At 45.7% G+C, this 24,514-nt stretch overlaps 1 protein-coding gene across 1 annotated transcript in view; it reads left to right on the top strand.

Annotated features, from left to right (window-relative positions):
• Nucleotides 1–23,261, top strand: part of lars2 (leucyl-tRNA synthetase 2, mitochondrial) — a 42,005-nt gene extending 18,744 nt beyond the window's left edge. The window contains exons 10-21 of the mRNA XM_071397022.1: nt 1,550–1,654; nt 2,540–2,655; nt 2,880–3,163; nt 6,341–6,439; nt 9,101–9,238; nt 9,498–9,601; nt 13,201–13,383; nt 13,591–13,760; nt 15,898–15,975; nt 16,051–16,162; nt 20,342–20,469; nt 22,876–23,261. Coding sequence (XP_071253123.1) covers nt 1,550–1,654; nt 2,540–2,655; nt 2,880–3,163; nt 6,341–6,439; nt 9,101–9,238; nt 9,498–9,601; nt 13,201–13,383; nt 13,591–13,760; nt 15,898–15,975; nt 16,051–16,162; nt 20,342–20,469; nt 22,876–23,055 — 1,697 coding nt within the window. The 3' untranslated portion in view covers nt 23,056–23,261. The remainder of the gene's footprint in view (nt 1–1,549; nt 1,655–2,539; nt 2,656–2,879; nt 3,164–6,340; nt 6,440–9,100; nt 9,239–9,497; nt 9,602–13,200; nt 13,384–13,590; nt 13,761–15,897; nt 15,976–16,050; nt 16,163–20,341; nt 20,470–22,875) is intronic.
• The last annotated feature ends 1,253 nt before the right edge of the window (nt 23,262–24,514 follow it).

The raw sequence follows: 24,514 nt of genomic DNA, 5'->3' as shown, positions 1-24,514 counted from the left end.
CAATTGGAGGTGTACCTGTGGATGTATTTCAAGGCCTACCTTCCAACTCAGTGCCTCTTTGCTTAACATCATGGGAAAGTCAAAAGAAATCAGCCAAGACCTCAGAAAACAAATTGTAGACGTCCACAAGTCTGGTTCATCCATGGGTGCAATTTCCAAATGCCTGAAGGTACCACGTTCATCTGTATAAACAATAGTACGCAAGTATAAACACCATGGGACCACGCAGCCGTCATACCGCTCAGGAAGGAGACACGTTCTGTCTCCTAGAGATGAACGTACTTTGGTGCGAAAAAGTGCAAATCAATCCCAGAACAGCAGCAAAGGACCTTGTGAAGATGCTGGAGGAAACGGATACAAAAGTATCTATATCCACAGTAAAACGAGTTCTATATCGACATAACCTGAAAGGCCGCTCAGCAAGGAAGAAGCCACTGCTCCAAAACCGGCATAAAAAAGCCAGACTACGGTTTGCAACTGCACATGGGGACAAAGATCGTACTTGTTTGGAGAAATGTCCTCTGGTCTGATGAAACAAAAATAGAACTGTTGGCCATAATGACCATCGTTATGTTTGGAGGAAAAAAGGGAAAGCTTGCAAGCCGAAGAACACCATCCCAACCGTGAAGCACGGGGGTGGCAGCATCATGTTGTGTGGGGGTGCTTTGCTGCAAGAGGGACTGGTGCACTTCACAATATAGATGGCATCATGAGGCAGGAAAATTATGTGGATACATTGACGCAACATCTCAAAGCATCAGTCAGGAAGTTATAGCTTGGTCGTAAATGGGTCTTCCAAATGGACAATGAACCCAAGCATACTTCCAAAGTTGTGGCAAAATGGCTTAAGGACAACAAAGTCAAGGTATTGGAGTTACCATCACAAAGCTCTGACCTCAATCCTATAGAAAATCTGTGGGCTGAGCTGAAAAATCGTGTTTGAGCAAGGAGGCCTACAAACCTGACTTAGTTACCACAACTCTGTCAGGAGGAATGGGCCAAAATTCACCCAACTTATTGTGGGAAGCTTGTGGAAGGCTGCCCGAAACATTTGACCCAATTTAAACAATTTAAAGGCAATGCTACCAAATACTAATTGAGTGTATGTAAACTTCTGACCCACTGAGAATGTGATGAAAGAAATTAAAGCTGAAATAAATCACTCTCTCTACTATTATTCTGACATTTCACATTCTTAAAATAAAGTGGTGATCCTAACTGACCTAAGACAGGGAATTTTTACTTGGATTAAGTGTCAGACATTGTGAAAAACGGAGTTTAATGTATTTGGCTAAGGTGTATGTAAACTTCCGACTTCAACTGTATGTGTTTGCTCTTCTCCTGTTGCCTCTGTGTGTTTTTATTGGGATTCCCCTGAATCGCTCTCTTTCTCTCACTCCCCCACCTCTCTCACTCTCTTTCACTATCTATTTGCCCTCTCTCTCTCTCGCTCTCTCTCTCTCTCTTTATCTATTCCCTCTCTGATTGTTGATAATGATGCACCAGGGGAGAAGCTCTCCCTTGCTGACTCTTGACCTTTGACCCCCAGACTGCCTGACAGAGGTCACCGCCCACAACCTATTTACCGGTCAGGAACTTCCCCTGGTGATCTCCAGCAAGCAGCAGTTTGAAGGTCATCTAGATTCTGTCATAGGTATGTGGATGTGTTTGTGGGTTTGAACGTCCACATGGCTTGCACATACACTCATGTACTCACTGTGTTTTATTGACCTCTGAGCTTTTGTTCTTGTGCTTTTATTCGTCTCTCTATTTCAATCAAATTTCAATCAATCAATTGTATTTATAAAGCCCTTTTTACATCAGCCGATGTCACAAAGTGCTATACAGAAACCCAGCCTAAAACCCCAAACAGCAAGCAATGCAGATGTAGAAGCACGGTGGTTAGGAAAATGTAATGAATCACATTTAGCCTTTCCCTGTGTCCTGTACACGTTTGTAGATGCCACTGTGCCAGTGTGTCCTTGAGCCTGCAGTGTGTCTCTGTCATAAACTGGGCGTTTGGCTGCTGTTGGAATGATGTAACTTTAACTCTCTAGAAGGAGTTCCCTGCTTGGTGCTTTGGGTGTTTGTCTCACTCCACGAGTCCACAAGGAGGGCAATACCCATGAGGAACTAGCCATATCTCAGCAACCCACGGCCCCCTCTTTTTTGTAGGCCCTTGGAGCAATTTCAACTCAGTCGGGGTCTCAACTTACTGTTGAGAGTTAGAATAATAGAATACACAAGGTGTATTTTCGAAATGTGGTTGTGCATCAGCAGTCACTCAATTAGCCCATGTCAGCAAAAAAAATGTAGGTTGGTAAGTTAGTCTTGCGGCCTGCTATCTAAAGTTATAGGAAGCAAGGTTGAATTAACGACCGCGGTGGGGCTCATTGTTTATCAGTTATCATATTCAAAACTGCGAACATTTGCCTCCACTCTATTGCAAAATGTGTAGAATTGCAGGAAATTAGTGTTATAAAATTACATGGTGGTGTGCAAGTGTGTGTGACAAATGTATCGTGTGTGTCCCTGGCAGGTATCCCTGACAGCCGTGTGGAGGATGCTTCTGTGGCCAGGGCTCTGGGTCTGAGCTGGAGCCCAGTCCTGAAGGGCCAGGAGGATGGAGGACACACACTGCTCAACTCTGCTGAGGTCTGTCTGGACACACAGCAACACACACTGTCACTCTACACAACGTTACCAGTAAACCAGCATTTCAGTCATTCTACTTATTGTTTTATGGCTATTAATGGAAGAACCTTATTTATGGTTGAATGAAGTATCGGCAAATAGTTGAGTTTTGTTGAATTCATGTGTGTTTGAGCATCTAAACTGTCATCCTGTTCTCTCTCTGTCCATCCCCCTCTTCTGTGTAGTTCACAGGCCTCAGCAGGGAGGACGCTTTTGACTCCATCACCCAGAAGGCCAGAGAGAGAAAAGTGGGCGGCCACCTGACCAGCACCAAGCTCAGGGATTGGCTGATTTCCCGGCAGCGGTACTGGGGCACGCCCATCCCCATGGTGCATTGTGGGTCTTGTGGTCCTGTGGCAGTCCCTGAGGAGCAACTTCCAGTCACCCTCCCCAAACTACCGTCCATCACGGGGAAGGGAGCATCCCCTCTGGAGCACGCTGATGACTGGATCAGCTGTACCTGTCCCAGGTGAGAACACACTGACAGTGAGTGAGGTGTGAGAACACTTCAGTTGCATACCAAATGGCACTCTATTCCATACGTAGGGCACTGCACTTGACCAGGACCCATCAGCTTGGGTCAGAATCTAATGCCATCCGGTCAAATGTCCAGTTTGGAAATGAATGCTGGTGCTGTCAGTTGGATTGGAAGTTCATAGCTAGTTCACAAACATAAGTGATGGAGTTTATTCCACTTATATTAAAATCAAATCATTTTTTCAAGGTCGTATATCTTTCTCAATGATTAGTCAGCAACTCTCTCTCTCTTGCTCTTAGATTCAGGCAATTATTTCCATTGTTTTCAGTTTTCTACTCAATCAGTTCCCCCTTTCAACCTGTACTAAGAGTCAGGATAAAGTGATTCAACCACTGTGTATCGAGGATATGAATACCGGTTAGATTTTAACACACAGGGACCAGGGTTATTTAATGAGTGACAGATGTCACAGTGGTTATATAACCCAGCTGTGGCCTACATGCCAGGCATGTCTATGCCCACACCACACACACACACACACATGGCACCAGGGTTATGTAATGAGTGACAGATGTCACAGTGGTTATATAAACCAGCTGAGGCCTACATGCCAGGCATGTCTATGCCCCCACCACACACAGAGACAGGCAGACGGTGACTGTCAATGAAATGTGTGAAAATGCTCCCTGCTGCTCGTTAAACGGCGGTTGCATCCCAGATGGCACACTATTTCCTATATAGTGCACTACTATTGGCCAAGGTCCACAGGGCAATCCCAGCTTCTCATGACGAAGACCCTCACCAACAGGATTTCTTCAGGGGGAGATTGCTCCTTGAAAAACATTATAGTTCCATGATTGGACGTGGAATTGTGGTACAGTAACTAGGAAATACTGTTTCAACAGCTCAGCCAGACAGTCATACAGAGAGAGAGATGGGGTTGTCTGGTCTGATGGCTATATCCAGGGACGGTCTCCTCCTCCTCTTCCTTGTCTCTCCATCTCTTGTTGACGGCGTCAGGGGAAATTCACTCAACACTCACTTAACTCAACGATCATGTCCAATTAACCGTCGGGTGGAGTGTACAGAAGGTGTTTGATGAGAGATGGTGGGGGAGATGGAGTTTTATCTGTCTGTCTCGCCCTTGAGAAGTCATTTCCTCCACCGCTGATATTGTCTCTGCTCCCTGTCTGCCTACTGCTAAGAATTGGCCCCTCAGTTGAACCCTGTGTGTAATTAGTCCAGCTAGCTTGCTACACCAGGATAGTGTTTTTGATTCCCGTTTTGGCTTGCCTGGTGACATCACCAGGCGGTATAAGTTAATAGACCAATAACAAAGAGTTCCAAACCTCTCTGTCAATAGCAGCTAGTTATCATGTTACATATCCCTCCCATTAGGCTCCTCCAATTAGGTCCTTCACTCCCATATGTCTTAGATAAATTCTTGCTTGAGAAAAAAGCTATTAATGCAAAACTATTACAGTAAGGAACTAAATTGTTCTTGCTTCTGATGCCACATCTGTTTGAGGGGATACTTCCCCAATCTGGCACACACACACCCGCAATGCAATTTCAGTTTCATTTTACTATCTGGTTGGAATTGTAGCTCTGCTACTCCCAGTCATTCCTGAAATCAGCCTATATACAGCAGGACAGGACAGAACCATAGTCATAGATAGCACATGTCCAGGCAATCACAGCCCCCCAGGAGTCTGAAACTGTCTGTCTGTCAAATGACAATAATCTGTACCCTGAATGGTCGATCTGGAAAAGAGAGGGAAAACCACAGGAGAGCGGTGTGCAGCCACATGGAATTCTTGGAATACTATAATGCCTCTTCTGTGTGGGTTTTCCATTTATTCAGCTATTTTGTCATGAAAGGCTCTTTGGTATGATGGTGCATTTTGATCTCATGAAATGGCACCTGGGTATTAACCTGCTACACCTTAGCCTTGTTGCTAAGCAACCCTTCTGCCTTATTATAGTGTGTGTCTCTCTGTGTGTGTGTGTGTGTGTGTGTGTGTGTGTGTGTGTGTGTGTGTGTGTGTGTGTGTGTGTGTGTGTGTGTGTGTGTGTGTGTGTGTGTGTGTGTGTGTGTGTGTGTGTGTGTGTGTGTGTGTGTGTGTGTGTGTGTGTGTGTGTGTGATTGTCTGTGAAGAGGGGGAATCTCACCTTCAGAGTAAAAGTGTGAGGGTGTGTTGATATGCTTGTGTGTGACAACTTGTGCCTGTTTGCGCCATTAAAAACATTGTACTACAGGGGACCAGGTATGGTGCTGTAGTGTTCTTCTCTAGTGTTGCTGATTGTCTTCCTGGCATGGTTATTCTGACTGGGTGGTTCTATTCTATGGAGACTCATTAAACAGTGAGACACATTCTCAGTTCCAATGGGCATGTTGAAAGTAGGTACAAAAAATAGTTGATTTTTTTGTCACTCGCCTTTGCCAGTGTCCTGTTTTGCTCTCTCAGTGAGGCTGACAGATGAGCAGTGTGTACAGAGAGCTCTGTTTGGATTGGATGAAAAGGGCCTGGGATGGCACTTTCAACAGACACACACACACACCAAGCTGGCGCACACACCCACCCAGCCACCCACCCACCAAGCTGGCATGGTGCTGGCCGGTTCTGTGTCCCTCTGGCAGTGCTCTTTAGTCAGGGCACAGGAGCAGGGATCTGATGGCTGTGTAGTGTAGTGGTTCCAGCCTCACTGTGGCAACTCCTACGGGACATGACCTCCACAGACAGATGGTTCCAGCTCACATTAGATACACAGGCCAGTCCTCTGGACACTTTATGCCTACAAACTAAACTAACAAAACGAAACTAACAAAAGTAATTTCACAATAGGACAATGGAGGAGATGTTTATAGTTTCTAAAATGACTGCACTCTTACCTCTTTCATGTGTCACTTCGAATAAGAAACGGTGATTCAAACCAGCTAGCTACTGTAGCTGCATGACAAAATATCCACTAAGACTTGAGCCGTGTCATATTCAATCATTATACTGTTTTTGACATTTGGAGTCATATCTCCCTCCAGCGATATCTCCTTCCTGCAGAAATTAGGTTGAAGCACTAACTGTTACATTTGATGCAGTGTTTAAATGCACTTTAAATAAAGTTTGTTCTGATTCTATTTGACCTCTCTCTCCTGTTGTGTCTTGTCAGGTGTAAAGGGCCGGCCAGAAGGGAGACCGACACCATGGACACGTTTGTGGACTCATCCTGGTACTATTTCAGATACACTGACCCCCACAACCAAGACAGGTGAGATACACTGACCCCCACAACCAAGACAGGTGAGATACACTGATCCCCACAACCAAGACAAGTGACCTGGGATTTTCTCTTCCTCTGTCTGTAGTATCGCTCTCTGTTTGTCTTATCTATCTTCCTATCCCCCCCCAAAATATAATCTCTACTTTTAAATCAGTCAGTACCAGGTCCTACAACATGAAAGAGGGATAGAGAGCGGGAGAGGGAGTGTTGTAGGACCTGGTACTGACTGATTTAAAAGGAAAGATTAGAGATTATATTTGGGACTGTTCCAAAATGAAACCGCAGTAGAGATAAAATTCACCTTAGGTAATCTACTCTCCACGAGTGATGTTACAACTGTTTTGTAGACAACGAGAATTTAGAGAAATATTACAAATGTAATATGCATTGTCCATTTAATCACTGACAAATGTTTTTTCCACTCACTCATCAGCACACCCTTTTACACTTCCTCTCAAACAGTCAATTTCATACACATACAAACACGCACGCATACCGTTAACTTGTATTCCCTGCTGATGGAGATTATAAACTCCTGGCCGTTAGCTGCTGGGGCGGTGGCGATACCCAGAGCTTTAACAAAAGAGATTAATTTCCCAAAGGCAGGACTTGTCTTTCCTTCAATGACCTTGCTGGGTAAATCCATTTAAATTCAATCACTTTTTGACAGCACCCCTTTTGATTCGAACAAAACCTTACATACATATTAGCCCATTTGTAGAAGTGCTCAGAAAGTGACATTTTGGATCTGAATGCCCAAACAGTTGCGATAAAGATGCTCAAAGTTGACTCATTGTTGTATATGGCACAATACCAGGAGACATCCAAGTCTTCATCATTGGTAAAGATAAACAGTTGAGATTGATATCATTTTAATGCTTACAAACAGGGTTGTCAAACTATTTTATAATTTATGGAATTCTTATTTTTTTATTTATTATTATAATTTTTGGGATATTCACATATTTTGTATTTTAGACCCTGTTTAACATCATCTGAAGTTTTTTGTGTTGTACCCGCCATCGGTTGAGACACAACATGCTCTTGAATACAGGATGGGTGTCATGTTTTGGCTGATAAATGTACTAAAATGAGCGGTCATCTTTGTGGTAGTAATTCATGTTAAAATGTAAATTCAATTCAATTTCAATGGTGTACCAGCTAAATTGCAGTGGTCTGAAGAAATTGGTCCATTCTATGAATTCTATTTCTATGATTGAAATGAAATCCACCATTTATTAGTATTATTATAGTAGTATTCAAGAGTATGTTGTGGTCAACCAATGGCTGACACAGCACAAAAACCTCAGATGATGTGAAATATGCTCTGAGCTACAACGTACAGTGCCTTCGGAAAGTATACAGACCCTTTGGCTTTTTCCACATTTTGTTATGTTACAGCCTTATTCAAAAATTTATGAAAAAATAAATAAATCCTTATCAATCTACAAACAATACCACATAATGACAAAGCAAAAACAGGTGTTTAGAAATGTTTGCAAATGTATAAAAAAATCTAAAACAGATGCCTTATTTACATAAGAATTCAGGCCCTTCGCTATGAGATTCGAAATTGAGCTCAGGTGCATCCTGTTTCCATTGATCATCCTTGAGATGTTTCTGCATCTGCTTGAAACAAATCAAAATGGATGCTGTCAAAAATGGATTGAATTCAAATGGATTCACCCTGCTGTAACGCTGCTTTAAGAGGGTGCTGGCCTCTCCCTATTTTATTTCTTAGCTGGACAGATTATACCAGAACTGAAAAAGCAATTAAACTGTTTGCGCATCCTGTTGGCTTGCTGTGGCCTGGGCTGAGGTTTTGGTAGGGTGGGGGCCACCAAGAGGTTTGTGTGTTTGTGTGTGTGTGTGCGCGGGTGTGCGTGTGCATGTCTTTTTGGCCTGACACCAGGATACAGGGAGGGTAGGTCATTTTCTGCCCAGTGAGTCTAACTCGCTTAGCCAGTTCAATTATCCTGAGACATCATCCACTGGCAGAGAGGACTGTGTGTACTGTGTAAGGTGACACACACACACACACAGAGTGATATAGCATTATCTAAGGAGCATTGGGAGTTTTGAGCCGAGGTACAGTGTTTTCCCAGCCGGCCAAACTAACATCTTCCATCCTCTTCCTCATTGTTGTCTGGTGACTTGGTCAGATCTACAACCAGACAATTCCTATCTGAAGGATCTATCTGAGAGGGAGGGTTACCTCTCCTCTCTGAGCTCTGATTACTCATCATCAGGATGTACATTTATGTTTGTGTCTATGTGTGTGTCTGTGTGTGTGCGTGGGTGTGTGTGTGCCTTCAGGAGGATGCCCCTCGTCTGACTTGTGGGATAGATGTTATTATGGTAGCTACCTGTGCAGCCTGCATAAGGCCCAGGCTGCCCCCTAGAGGATATATCTACACATAATATCAAAGACCAGACACTTTACACATGATGTAGTCGTATTTACTATAACAGCTTCTATAGTTGAGCTACTATATTGGTGAATCCCTTCCCATGATTATTATTCTCTCACTATACTGTAAAAAAAAAAGTTTCAAAAATAACAAATAGACAGAAAACACCAAATATAAATTGGAGTGATAACAGTTTACTTCACTCAAACTAACTTGTGCCCCCCTCTCTACATCCCAGGCCTTTTGAGCGCTCCCTGGCAGACCACTGGCTTCCTGTGGACGTGTACATTGGGGGGAAGGAGCATGCTGTTATGCACCTGTACTATGCACGCTTCCTCAGTCACTTCTGTAGGGATCAGGGCCTAGTGGGACACAGGTACAGCAACTATTGTTCACTTGTTGATATCAATAGAACTATTGTGCCAAAAGGTTGTACCCACTTAGGGGTGAATCCTAACTTCCAATGAAACTGAATTTTTACTTAGTCTCCCATTGACATCAAGTGAAAATGTCCACTTAAAAGTAAGTGGAAGCTAACTGAAGAAGGCACCATTGCCAAAACGTCTTTGTAACGTTTGTATAATTATGCCCTGCAGAAATAAAATGTAAAAAATGTATGTGAATGTCCAATCCAGGGAGCCTTTCAAGAAGCTGCTGGTGCAGGGCCTCATCAAGGGCCAGACGTTTAGAGCTGCAGACAGCGGACAGTACCTGAAGAGAGACGATATCGACTTCACAGGTGGGCACAGCAGGGTGGGAACTTTACACGCCTGCAGTCACAGGTTAGAGTTAGTAGACATCCCTCACAGATGGATTCCTGAGGTTTGTTCAAAGGTTTTTCCTTGTCAGGTCCTAGAAGAAAGAATGGAGAAGCACCGTCTTAACCCTTAGCCTACAATTTCTGCGTCCCCGTAGAAATCAAATTAACATAATCAAAAAATACCCATGAAAATATTTCTGTTTAAGCAAGAGATATTGCCCTTCTGCATCTGTGGTGAAAGGTGGTTTTGCTACAGCGGTGTTTGTCAGACCATGAGACTTCCAGAAAATCAGTCTTCTCACAAAAAGGTCTGTAGCGTCCAAACAGTAAAGCCTAGCAAACTTTTATGTACCATTCGAAGATGAGACGCTCATCAAACAGGTTCATAGCTCGACAACATTCGCAGAGTAGGACCCTGCCTACACGCAGGAAGCGGCGCAGGTCCTAGAGTCCAGGCACTTGTCATCTCTCACAGTCTGGATTCCTGCAGGTCGCTGTTGGCTGAGGCTCCCTGCCTGTGCCAAGTAAACCCCTACAACTCATCCAGAACGCCGCAGCACCGTCTGGTGTTCAACTTTGCCCACAGTTCTCTCACGTCACCCCGCTCCTCCGCTCTCTCCACTGGCTTCCAGTTGAAGCTCGCATCCGCTACAAGACCATGGTGCTTGCCTACGGAGCTGTGAGGGGAACGGCACCTCCGTACCTTCAGGCTCTGATCAGGCCCTACACCCAAACAAGGGCACTGCGTTCATCCACCTCTGGCCTGCTCGCCTCCCTACCTCTGAGGAAGTACAGTTCCCGCTCAGCCCAGTCAAAACTGTTCGCTGCTCTGGCACCCCAATGGTGGAACAAACTCCCTCACGACGCCAGGTCAGCGGAGTCAATCACCACCTTCCGGAGACACCTGAAACCCCACCTCTTTAAGGAATACCTAGGATAGGATAAAGTAATCCTTCTAACCCCCCCCCCCTTAAAAGAGTTAGATGCACTATTGTAAAGTGGTTGTTCCACTGGATATCATAAGGTGAATGCACCAATTTGTAAGTCGCTCTGGATAAGAGCGTCTGCTAAATGACTTAAATGTAATGTAAATGTAAACACAGTGGTGTTCTCCCTTTTGCTCTAGGACGGCCACAAGCCTCACAAGACTCATCTGAAGTCGGTACAGCCTCCTCTGCCAACTTCTCTCTGTAGCGTCCGAACGATTTGGGCTACACGCTAATGTGTGCGTGTGTGGAAAGCTAACACGTCTGTGGAAAGCTGAGAGACTTGTCTGAAGGTCCCCGGTACCAGTTTAACACATTTCTGGAAGTACAGTATATGGAGGTGGTTGAGTTCCTAAAATAAGGGGATACAGTGCCTTCGGAAAGTATTCAGATCTTATTCTAAAATGGATTAAATAAATTAAAATCCTCAGCAATCTACACACAATACCGCATAATGACAAAGTGAAAACAGGTTTTTAGAAATGTTAGCAAATGTATTAGAAATAAAAAACAGGAACCTTATTTACATAAGTATTCAGACCCTTCACTATGAGACTCGAAATTGAGCTCAGGTACATCCTGTTTCCATTGATCATCCTTGAGATGTTTCTAGAACTTGATTGGAGTCCACCTGTGGTAGATTCTATTCATTGGACATGATTTGGAAAGCTACACACCTGTCCATATAAGGTCCCACTGTTGACAGTGTACGTCAGAGCAAAAACCAAGACATGAGGTTGAAGGAATTGTCTCTAGAGCTCCGAGAAAGGATTGTGTCGAGGCACAGATCTGGGGAAGGGTACCAAAAAATGTCTGCAGAATTGAAGGTCCCCAAGAACACAGTGGCCTCCATCATTCTTAAATGGAAGAAGTTTGGAATCACCAACACTATTCCTAGAGCTGGCCGCCCGGCCAAAAAAACTGAACAATCAGGGAAGAAGGGCCTTGGTCAGGGAGATGACCAAGAACCCTCTGGTCACTCTGACAGAGCTTTAAAGTTCCTCTGTGGAGATGGGAGAACCTTCCAGAAGGACAACCATCTCTGCAGCACTCCACCAATCAGGTCTTTATGGTAGAGTGGCCAGACGGAAGCCACTCCTCAGTAAAAGGCACAACCCCCCGCTTGGAGTTTGCCAAAAGGCACCTAAATAACTCTGACCGTGAGAAACAAGATTCTCTGGTCTGATGAAACCAAGATTGAACTCTTTGGCCTGAATGCCAAGCGTCACGTCTGGAGGAAACCTGGCACCATCCCTACCGTGAAGCATGGTGTTGTCAGCATCATGCTGTGGGGATGTTTTTCAGAGGCAGAGACTAGGAGACTAGTCAGGGTAAAGGAAAAGCTGAACGGAGCAAAGTACAGAGAGATCCTTGATGAAAACCTTCTCCAGAGTGCTCAGGACCTCAGACTGTGGCGGAGCTTCACCTTCAAACAGGACAACGACCCAAGGCACACAGCCAAGACAACACAGAAGTGGCTTCGGGACAATGGCCTTGAATGGCAGGACTTGAACCCGATCTAACTTCTCTGGAGAGACCTGAAAATAGCTGTGCAGCAATGCTCCCCATCCAACCTGACAGCTTGAGAGCATCTGCAGAGAAGAATTGAAGAAACTCCCCAAATACAGGTGTGCCATGCTTGTGGTGTCATACCCAAGAAGACTCAAGGCTGTAACCTTTGGCAGCAACAAATTCCTGATTTAAAGGGTATGAATAATAATTATTAATATAATTATATTTCTAAAAACATTATGGGGTACTGTGTGTAGTTTGATGAGGGGGGGAAAAACAATTTAATACATTTTAGAATAAGGCTGTAACCTAACAAAATGTGGAAAAAGTCAAGGGGTCTGAATACTTTCCGAAGGCACTGTAAATACCTGATCTTGCTTGTATCTCTCAGATATAGGACAGACACATCAGAACAAAGTTCCTTTTTGTTTTTTTACTATCTCTTGTTCCATGTAGTGACTCATTCACTGCGTTTCTATTGGCTAATAGCTAGCAGTAATGCATTAAAAAATATATATAATATTTTTTTGATACCTTCTTAAAATTCTAAATCAAATAGCTAAATGATCCTTGGTATCTTAAAACAATTCCCCCACCCCCGTGGGCTAAGACAGGGCGTAGACTCCTAGACTAGAGGGTTAAAAGCCAGATCTTTCTCAGAATTTTTTTGTGGCTTTTTTTGTGTGGCTTTTCTCCTCTTCCCGTTGCTTGGCAACTGGGTAAACACGGACACTGGCTCCGTTCATAGAGGTGAGGCTTTATATCACTCTCTGAGGGCTTCCACACTGGACACACACACAAATGAGTTCTAGCTCTGAGTAAACAGACTGATCAAGGAATTGACTGAAAGATCGTTCTGTCTGTTTCTATCTGTCTGTTTCTCAGGAGGCTTTCTTTAAAAACTATTTATCTTCTACTGTCAGTATTTGCTTTTTACATGTACCTGCAGGCAAATCTGAAATGGCACCCTATATTGTGCAGTACAAAAGTAGTAATAGAGTGTCATTTCAGACAACGGCTAGTATGCTGGAGATATATAGAGGTGTCCAGTGCTAACCATTGCCTTGTCCCCCGTGTCAGGTGAGGAGCCGGTGCAGGTGGGTAGTAAGGCCGGGCTGCAGGTGACGTGGGAGAAGATGTCCAAGTCGAAACACAACGGCCTGGACCCTCAGGAGGTGGTGCAGCAGTATGGCATCGACACTGTCCGTCTTTACATCCTCTACGCTGCTCCCCCTGAACAGGACATCCTCTGGGACGTCAAGAGTGAGTTACACGCACCCTGTGACCCCAACCCCCACCTCTACCCAACCAACAATAGACTGTGGCATAGCATTATTTATTTTGCAGTCAAATTACTGTATGTTGTGGGGGAGTTTAATTAAAAGGTTTTTAATGGTCCAGTACGGATGTTTATAATGTGTTTTGGCAGTCTTGTCTGTGGTGTAAAGTGTATTTGTGTTGTCCCCTCAGCGGACGCTCTGCCCGGGGTACTGCGATGGCAGTCTCGTCTGTGGGGGCTGGTGACCAAGCTGAGGAGTGCTCGGCAGGATGGGGACGTCCCCAACCCCTCGTTGCTGAAGAGGAAGGAGCAGGCAGACGCCAGGAAAATCTGGGAGAACAAGAACTTTGCCGTGGAACAGGTAGAATATCCACGCTACATATCAACACCCTTAGAATGTTACTGAACATTCCTAAACGCAGAGAAGTCTTGTTTTCATTATTCTATTGTTTGTGTTGTACTACCCACCTTTACCAGTAGGTGTCACTAACTGCAGTCACTGTAGACGACTGAAACTGCCTTATCATGCTCAGACATTATACCTGAATATGTAAATTCATTGAACATTTGTATCATACAGGTCTTCTTACGTGTGACATCTGAAATGGGTATTTGTCATACCAGTATTAGTCTCTCTCTTATGTTCCCACTGCAGAGCTTGTCATCAAATGTTCAATTAGTGCTGCAGGTTTCACTTATAAAAAAAAAAGAAAACGTATTTTACCTTTATTTGTGGTGTGTGAATATTACACTGGAGGCCTCCCGAGTGGAGCAGTGGTCTAAGGTACTGCATCACAGTGCTAGCTGTGCCGCTAAAGATCCTAAAGTCTAGGCTCTGTCGCAGCCGGCCGCGACTGTGAGACCCATAAGGCAGCACACATTGGCCCAGCGTCGTCCGGGTTAGGGGAGTGTTTGGCCGGCAGGGATGTTCTTGTCCCATCGCGCACTAGCGACTCCTGTGGCGGACAGGGCGCAGTGCACACTGACACGGTCGCCAGGTGTACGGTGTTTCCTCCGACACATTGGTGCGGCTGACTTCCGGGTTAAGCGGGGATTGTGTCAAGAAGTAGTGTGGCTTGGCTGGGTTGTGTTTCGGGGAGGACGTACGGCTCTCGACCTTCGCCTCTCCCCAGTCTGTACAGGAGTTGCAGCGACGGGACCAGATTGTAACAACCAATTAGATACCACGAAATTGGGGATGAAAGGTTTATTTTTATTTTTATAAAATAATATACAAATAAGAAAAGATGATGACGCTGTGTTAACTATAGCACCTTATCGTATTCCATGAGGAATTATAGGCTACGTCCATACTGTGCATTTTAGCCTCAGCGTTGCATAACAGGAGAAGCTGCTGTTGTCATTTCATCCTGGGATCTATATAGTAACCTGAGACCACTCTCAGGTCTGAATGGAAATTGATTTGATATCCAATAGTGACGCGTTCACACTTTTATAAATAGCCGTCTTCTGTTCCGACTCCCTCAGTGTGGCCGGTGGGGTTTGATTCAGAGTCCGTGCTGTTCAAGGGCCCTGTGCGTGTGCGCGTGTGTATGACCCGGCCCACCCTAAGCCCCCCCAAAGCCACGGCCATCCTTTGATCCACCCTCTGACTTTGACCTTCTCCCAAAGGCCCGTGCCAAAAAGGGTTCTCTTTCCCAGAAGACTTAACTGTGGAATGTTCACATGCACAGCCTTCTTGTTTTTAAACACAGTGTGAGCCAACCAGTTATCAGAACCATGTATAGTGATGACATGGAGGAAAAGCTTTTATCCTCTGGTCCTATTGTTGTTTTCCATTCATCACCATGAACCATCACAGGCAGCTGGGAGGTCCTCCCTGATACTATCCCTTACCACAGGGAAACATTGTTCTAGAGAGAGAGACACACACACACACACACACACACACACACACACACACACACACACACACACACACACACACACACACACACACACACACACACACACACACACACAGTGAGCGAGAGAGACACACACACACACACACAGAGAGCGAGAGAGACACACACACACACACACAGAGAGAGAGAGAGACACACACACACACACACACACACAGAGAGAGCGAGAGAGACACACACACACACACACACACAGAGAGCGAGAGAGAGAGACACACACACACACACACACACACACACACACACATAGAGAGCGAGAGAGAGCGAGAGAGACACACACACACACAGAGAGACACACACACAGAGAGAGAGACACACACACACAGAGCGAGAGACACACACACACACACACACAGAGCGAGTGAGACACACACACAGTGAGACACACACACACACACACACACACACACACACAGAGAGAGCGAGAGAGAGACACAAAGAGAGAGAGACACACAGAGAGAGCGACACACACACACAGAGACACACACAGAGAGAGAGACACACACACACACAGTATGACAGTATGGCTGGATATGATGCCACTGTGACCAACCTGTCTTGTGTTTCCAGGTCACAGGTCACTTCACAGAAGACTTCCTCCTGAATGCAGCCATCTCTCGACTCATGGGACTCACCAACACACTCTCTGTGAGTAGATACCGTGTGTGTGTGTGTGCGTGTGCGTTCAATCTGACCTCTGACATCTTTCTCTGTCACTCTCAGAACGTGTCGTCTCGCGTGCTGCAGCACAGTGTGGAGTTTGAGGAGGCTCTCGCCACGCTGTGTGTGATGACCGCTCCCATGGCCCCACACCTGGCCTCCGAACTCTGGGCAGGTGGGCCACACACACACATTGTGGGAATTAATGAATGAATTAATTAATAATGGACAATAATATGAATATTTGTTTTCATCAAAAGATGAATGATGTGTCACATGATGTGGTGTCACATGTGTTGTCATGTGAGTGTTTCTATGATGATCCCATTCCAGAGAGGGAAAAGGAATAGTCTGCTACACTCCTAGTGAGACAGAGACTGACTGGAGAGGAGATGAGAGGACCGTCTGGAATGATGATGTGGGTTTGGAAAGAATCCAACAGGAAGTTACCTCAGGGTGTCATGTTGATGGGGCCTCTTATCTAACACACACAACGCTCTGCAACGCCCTGGTGATGTCATCACAGTCCATTGAGATCATTTGTTTGTGTGTGGTGTACCCATGTGAATACTTCAAGAATCTGAGTTGATGAACCAAAATAGGCATGAAAAGCTATGCAAAGTCGAGGTCTATGAGTTCAGTACACAGTAATTTCACAGGAATCTCCTCCAGAATGTGATTGTGACTAAATATCCCCTGACCCAAACTGAGAATCCCCAGCCCTATCACATGAACAATGTAGCTGATGCTGAGTCAGGACAAAGGTTGACCCATGTGATCTGATGGTATAAAAATAGCCAGAAGAGGAAGTGTGCCCCCGCACTGTCCAGTAGAACATCCCCCTATTGTCAAATACGCAGAAACAAGCCCTCTCTTGAGGGACTGGGGGCTGGTGCTAGGGGGTTGGAAATAGGGGCTGTGGGGGCTGGGAGTAGGACTGGTAATCTGGGGCTGGGAGGACTGGCGTGCTGGGAGTAGGGGCTAGGGGACTGGGGGCTGGGAGTAGGACTGGTAATCTGGGGCTGGGAGGACTGGCGTGCTGGGAGTAGGGGCTAGGGGACTGGGGGCTGGGAGTAGGACTGGTAATCTGGGGCTGGGAGGACTGGCGTGCTGGGAGTAGGGGCTAGGGGACTGGGGGCTGGGAGTAGGAGCTTGAAGGCTGGGAGTAGGATCTTGGGGGCTGGGAGTAGGACTGGTAATCTGGGGCTGGGAGGACTGGCGTGCTGGGAGTAGGGGCTAGGGGACTGGGGGCTGGGAGTAGGACTGGTAATCTGGGGCTGGGAGGACTGGCGTGCTGGGAGTAGGGGCTAGGGCACTGGGGGCTGGGAGTAGGAGCTTGAAGGCTGGGAGTAGGATCTAGGGGGCTGGGGGCTGGGAGTAGGACTGGTAATCTGGGGCTGGGAGGACTGGCGTGCTGGGAGTAGGGGCTAGGGGACTGGGGGCTGGGAGTAGGAGCTTGAAGGATCTAGGGGGCTGGGTGCAGTGGTGGGAAAAAGTACCCAATTTTCATACTTGAGTAAAAGTAAAGATGCCTAATAGAAAATTACTCAAGTAAAAGTGAGTCACCCAGTAAAATATTACTTGAGTAAAAGTTTTTGCTTTTAAATATACTTAAGTATCAAAGTAAATGTAATTGCAAAAACATACTTAAGTAACAAAAGTATAAATCATTTCAAATTCCTTATTTTAAGCAAACCACACGGCACAATATATACTGTGTGTGTGTGTGTGTGTGTGTGTGTGTATATACACAGTGGGGAGAACAAGTATTTGACACACTGCCGATTTTGCAGGTTTTCCTACTTACAAAGCATGTAGAGGTCTGTAATTTTTTATCATAGGTACACTTCAACTGTGAGAGACGGAATCTAAAACAAAAATCCAGAAAATCACATTGTATGATTTTTAAGTAAATAATTTGCATTTTATTGCATGACATAAGTATTTGATCACCTACCAACCAGTAAGAATTCCGTCTCTCAAAGACCTGTTCGTTTTTCTTTAAGAAGCCCTCCTGTTCTCCACTCATTACCTGTATTAACTGCACCTGTTTGAACTCGTTACCTGTATAAAAGACACCTGTCCACACACTCAATCAAACAGACTCCAACCTCTCCACAATGGCCAAGACCAGAGAGCTGTGTAAGGACATCAGGGATAACATTGTAGACCTGCACAAGGCTGGGATGGGCTACAGGACAATAGGCAAGCAGCTTGGTGAGAAGGCAACAACTGTTGGCGCAATTATTCGAAAATGGAAGAAGTTCAAGATGACGGTCAATCACCCTCGGTCTGGGGCTCCATGCAAGATCTCACCTCGTGGGGCATCAATGATCATGAGGAAGGTGAGGGATCAGCCCAGAACTACACGGCAGGACCTGGTCAATGACCTGAAGAGAGCTGGGACCACAGTCTCAAAGAAAACCATTAGTAACACACTATGCCGTCATGGATTAAAATCCTGCAGCGCACGCAAGGTCCCCCTGCTCAAGCCAGCGCATGTCCAGGCCCGTTTGAAGTTTGCCAATGACCATCTGGATGATCCAGAGGAGGAATGGGAGAAGGTCATGTGGTCTGATGAGACAAAAATAGAGCTTTTTGGTCTAAACTCCACTCGCCGTGTTTGGAGGAAGAAGAAGGATGAGTACAACCCCAAGAACACCATCCCAACCGTGAAGCATGGAGGTGGAAACATCATTCTTTGGGGATGCTTTTCTGCAAAGGGGACAGGACGACTGGACCGTATTGAGGGGAGGATGGATGGGGCCATGTATCGCGAGATCTTGGCCAACAACCTCCTTCCCTCAGTAAGAGCATTGAAGATGGGTCGTGGCTGGGTCTTCCAGCATGACAACGACCTGAAACACACAGCCAGGGCAACTAAGGAGTGGCTCCGTAAGAAGCATCTCAAGGTCCTGGAGTGGCCTAGCCAGTCTCCAGACCTGAACCCAATAGAAAATATTTGGAGGGAGCTGAAAGTCCGTATTGCTCAGCGACAGCCCCGAAGCCTGAAGGATCTGGAGAAAGTCTGTATGGAGGAGTGGGCCAAAATCCCTGCTGCAGTGTGTGCAAACCTGGTCAAGAACTACAGGAAACGTATGATCAATGTAATTGCAAATAAAGGTTTCTGTACCAAATATTAAGTTCTGCTTTTCTGATGTATCAAATACTTATGTCATGCAATAAAATGCAAATGAATTACTTAAAAATCATACAATGTGATTTTCTGGATTTTTGTTTTAGATTCCGTCTCTCACAGGAAGTAAAAGTAAAAGGTGTAAAAAATATCAAGTCAAGTACAGATACCCCATAAAACGACTTAAGTAGTACTTTAAAGTATTTTTACTTAAATAATTTCCACCACTGGCTGGGAGTAGGAGCTAGGGGGCTGGGAGTAGGGGCTAGGGGGCTGGGAGTAGGAGCTAGGGGGCTGGGAGTAGGGGCTAGGGGGCTGGGAGTAGGGGCTAGGGGGCTGGGAGTAGGGGCTAGGGGGCTGGGAGTAGGGGCTAGGGGGCTGGGAGTAGGAGCTAGGGGGCTGGGAGTAGGAGCTAGGGGGCTGGGAGTAGGGGCTAGGGGGCTGGGAGTAGGGGCTAGGGGGCTGGGAGTAGGAGCTAGGGGGCTGGGAGTAGGGGCTAGGGGGCTGGGAGTAGGAGCTAGGGGGCTGGGAGTAGGGGCTAGGGGCTAGGGGGCTGGGAGTAGGGGCTAGGGGCCTGGGAGTAGGAGCTAGGGGGCTGGGGAGTAGGAGCTAGGGGGCTGGGAGTAGGTGCTAGGGGCTGGAAGGAGTAGGGGGCTGGGACTGGGATTAGGGGCTGGGAGGAGTGGGGGACTGGGAGTAGGGGCATGGAGGAGTGAGGCTTTTTGGGAAAAGGCAGGAAAAGGCAACATCCTCCAGCTGATAGCCACAGGGAATCTGAGGGATGAACATGGACAAGATAAACTATGTGTGTGTGGTTCTCGCTTGCTTTCTCTTTATCTCTCCCTCATAGACAGAAAGGACTAGAGTAAGTTAATATCCTTCATGGAAGCCCCCTGTGGATCCCCCCCACATTAGCGTAAGGAGGCGGTGGGTGGGCAAACAGAAGGACTGTTGTTAATCCTCAATCTGTAGGGAGCTCTTGACAGCTTTCCTGTAATGCTCCATAGAGTTTTCAAAAGTATGAATGTCCCCTATTACTTGAGGCATGACCATAGAGCTCACAGTGGTGAGATGGTCAGTCAGTGAAGTGAAGTTTTGTAGTGGCTGACACTTGGAGCGTCTAGGCTGGGTGTCTGTAAAGTACAATAAAGGGCTATAAAAATCAAATTTGATTGGTTGATTGCTAGTTTGTGACTTGTTGTCTTCCCCTCCATTCAGGGCTGAGCCAGGTGAGGAACCCCCTGAGCCCTCTCCTCTCCCACGGAGGAGACGTGCTGCAGCAGCCCTGGCCCACCCCAGACCCTCTGTACCTGGAGACCCCTGACACCCTGGAGCTGGTTGTACGGGTGAGGCTGTCAAACTCACACTACCACCCGGTACTCAAGGGAAAGGGGGATACCTAGTCAGTTGTACAACTGAATGCCTTCAACTGAAATGTGTCTTCCGCACTTTATCTTGGCCAGGTCGCAGTTGTAAATGAGAACTTGTTCTCAACTTGCCTACCTCGTTAAACAAAGGTCAAATAAAATAAAATAAAATTATTAACCCAACCCCTCTGAATCAGAGAGGTGCGGGGGGCTGCCTTAATCGACTTCGGCGTCCGGGGAACAGTGGATTAACTGCCTTGCTCAGGGACAGAACAACAGATGTTTACCTTGCACTTTAGAGACTTCTGCCCTATGTACATAGTCATTGAACACTGGTCACTATAATGTTTATTGTTCTGAAATCGTATTGCTCCGAAATCATTTATTTGGATCGCTGAGAAATAAAGCTAGTTGATGACTTACTTTATAGGTACATACTGTATTCTCAACATAGCTCATCCATATAACTACTGCTGTACATACCTTCCTACTTATTTTTTACTTTTTTATTTTAATTTTATTTATTATTATTTTATTTTTTTTACTTACTTTATTGTCCCCATGGGGAAATTTTGTTGCAGTGTCATGTACACATTTAAAGTGGCGTTAAATACAAAACAGGATTGACAATACAACTTTCAATAACAGTCACGCACCAATAAATAAAATAAAATTTAAAATTTAAAATTTAAAAAAGAAGAAAAGACTAGCCTGCTGGCCTTACGTATGTTGTTCATACTGTCTATGCACATCACGTGTTTATATTCCGAACTATGACATGCTCGTTTCTTCTTGTTGGGGGGGATTATTTGTGTGTTTGTGTGTTAGTGTTGTACTGTTAGAAACTTACTCCACTTCTGGAGCTAGAAACACAAGCATTTCCCTGCACCTGCTTTAACATCTGCTGATCTGTGTACGCAACAAATAAACATCGATTTGATTTGACACACACACACACCTCTCACACACTCAATCCCCTTTCACTCTCACACATGCCCATACACATGCCAAGGCACACACCCCTACAGAAAATGATACAGACTGAAAGAAAATAGAACTCCCACACACTCACAGGCATACTCTTGTGTAAATACTCAAAATTGCACTCGCACTCCCTTGAACCAAAACAGCCATAGCCCCATTCATGCGCTCACTGTCTGTAATTTACACAGAGCCTATGATCATATGGCTTGAGAGGGAAAGTGTGTGTGTGTGCGTGCAGCCCAGGATGCCTAGGCAATCAGCAGGCAGTCCAGCTGTGATGGGCGGGGTCACAGAGCCAGCTGCTCAAAGATCGAAGTCTCTGAGAGAGCCCTGATGGGGGGAATCGGAGTCCTCACACACACACACACACACACACACACACACACACATGTCTAAACATTGACTCCGATAATGGATAATAGCCAGCTAAAGACTGCGCTCATCTGAAGTAGATGGTTTCCTCCTCTCATGGCCTGTCCCATGAGGGAGCTGTAATCCTTTCAAACACACATTAAGGACACACAACTGTTTACCTTTCCACGGTACACGATCATCCCCCACACACAGACACACAAACGTATACTATTTCTCCCATTGATCCTTTGGCACCTGTATGATGATGCTGGTGTTGGTTGGGATCTGGTCTGAGGCCCTGATGTGTTTCCCCAGCCTAGCGGTGCTAACCTCAATCTCACTGGGACTCTGACAATCTGAGGCCTTGATGTGTGTTTCCCCAGCCTAGCAGCGCTAACCTCAATCTCACTGGGACTCTAATGACAGACTGAGGCCTGGGTTTGGCCCACAGAGCAGGCCAACACACACACACACACGTGCACTCTCTCTTTCGCTCTCTCTCACACACACACAAAAGTGCACACATGCACTGATTAATTATGAGCTTATCTTAACACACACAAATATACAGATACCATACACACACACACATAATACACACACTCATAATTGGGAGAAAGCTTAGGCTTGACCCAAACAGACACACACTGATACACAAACATACAAAGACTGGAAATGAGGAATAAAGGTTCCTCCTACTCAGCTGTAGAGGATCTGACTGCCCAGCCCATTTTCACCACAAGCTGGTTGTTTTTAGACAGCTCAGGTTACACACACAGTTTACTGAAAGGAGTGGAGGAAAGGCATATGCATGTTCTATAGTCCCTGATGTAATTCGAGCGCTTTCGATGCAGCCACAGCCTCCACTAAGAGTTGTCTCAGTCAGTGTACATTATTTAATGTGTCTGGACCAAAGTTTGCTCTCACTCAATGTTAACTAGTGATGTGGAATATTTTATGGGAGGAGGTCAAAGTAATCAGGTTTGTGCTCTTAACCTTTTGGGTTTTCTCTCCTCCTCCCTTCCATCTCTCCCTTTCACCTCTCAGATCAACAACAAGGTGTGTGGGACGGTGTTGGTGCCTCGACAGGTGGCCCAGGATACGGAGCATGTACAGGCGCTGGTTCTGGGGAGCGAGCTGGGACAGCGTCTCCTAGGAGACCGGACCATCAAGAAGGCCATTCTGTCCCCTAGGACCGCCCTCATCAACTTCCTCATAGAGGAGTGACCACTCAATCCTGGATGCTGATTGGTGGACTGTCGTGTCAATCAGAAGACCGCAGCCACTCACAGACTTGAAGGCGGGGACATCATGTGAACGGAGGGATGAAAGACTATTTATTTGAAAATTAAAACAATAACTAGTATGAACAGACATTTTTGTTTAAAAAAGAAAAACATCTTTAGGATGTGAATAAAATGATATATTTTGCATTTGGTCTGATCTTTTGTGAAATGTATAAAGCTGAAGATGAAAGTGTGGTGTTTGTGCTCACACAGTATGTGCTATAGAACCTACAGAACATAGTGCTGAAACTAGCATCATGAAAAGCTGATGAGTGAAATTGGACATCCGCCTGTCAGTTGTGATACCAGGAATCATACAATGAAACTGGAAGTGTTTTCAGACTGGATTACATGTGTATCACTTTCCCCTTGTCACCATGGTGACACCAGACTCTACTCCAGTGCAGAGGGTTGTTTTGCAATCTGAAGTCACCTTGTTAATATACGGTCATGCATAGTTACGAGGTGATATGGCTCCAGTGTGTCTCTAACATCTCTCCCCAGCTATTCAACAGGTGAGTGAGGGTTAAGCCACGTAGAGTCCACTGATAAATACTGATATTGTGATGTGATTAGGTCCCACTCATGTTGGCCTCTCCATCAGTGGCTTCCAGTTCGAACAGAAGTGCTGATGAGCATTCCAGAACCAGGACCTCTGGCCTCAGTGGGAACACAATCACGTTCCATTCAGAACACTAATTCCATAACCACACAGAACTTCATGTATGTTGTTGAGACAGACTGCAGCAGGGACAGGGACAGGGACAGATAAGACAGGGATCAGGACAGGGTGAGTCAGCCAGACCAGAGAACAGACTGAAAGGTGTTGATTCCAGTCTGTAACTGTCGTTACGAGAACATAGAGGAATTTGACTGGCGTCTGGAATCACAGCTGGTATTCTGGTCTGACTGACGATGCCATCAGTGTATTGGCCAATGGATACAGGTTGCGGCTGGGTTGGATTGATGGGATCATAGGAATGGGACGGAGGTACATGAAGTGAAGAGGACACAAGATATTTGAATCCAGTCTCCCCTTACCACAGCCCATTCATTACCGGTCATTAACATCATCTATCAGTGAGCCACCTCATGGCTTGTAAATGGGACTCTCCTTCACAACATTTATAACTCCCCTTCCCTGTCATGTATACCCCAGTGACTGAGCACAGAGTCCTCTGTCTAACATCTACTGACTAGACCCATTACTGGTTCTAAGTGAGTCACTCAGATCATGTTGCTGGCAGGACATTTTATTCCACTAGCAATTAAAAGGGTCCACCACAAAATGGACAGCTCCTTTCAGCAGTATTAGACATGCATTCTGAGTAATCAGGAAGTTGTCATTTGATTACTGGACTCTATGTGATGTGCCAGTCTCAAGAGCAGTCTGTCAGTAC

This window comes from Salvelinus alpinus, chromosome 4, assembly GCF_045679555.1.
Source record: "Salvelinus alpinus chromosome 4, SLU_Salpinus.1, whole genome shotgun sequence".
Lineage (NCBI taxonomy): Eukaryota > Metazoa > Chordata > Actinopteri > Salmoniformes > Salmonidae > Salvelinus > Salvelinus alpinus.
The sequence above is the reverse complement of the archived record's forward strand: the minus strand, read 5'-3'. Positions and strand labels throughout refer to the sequence as shown.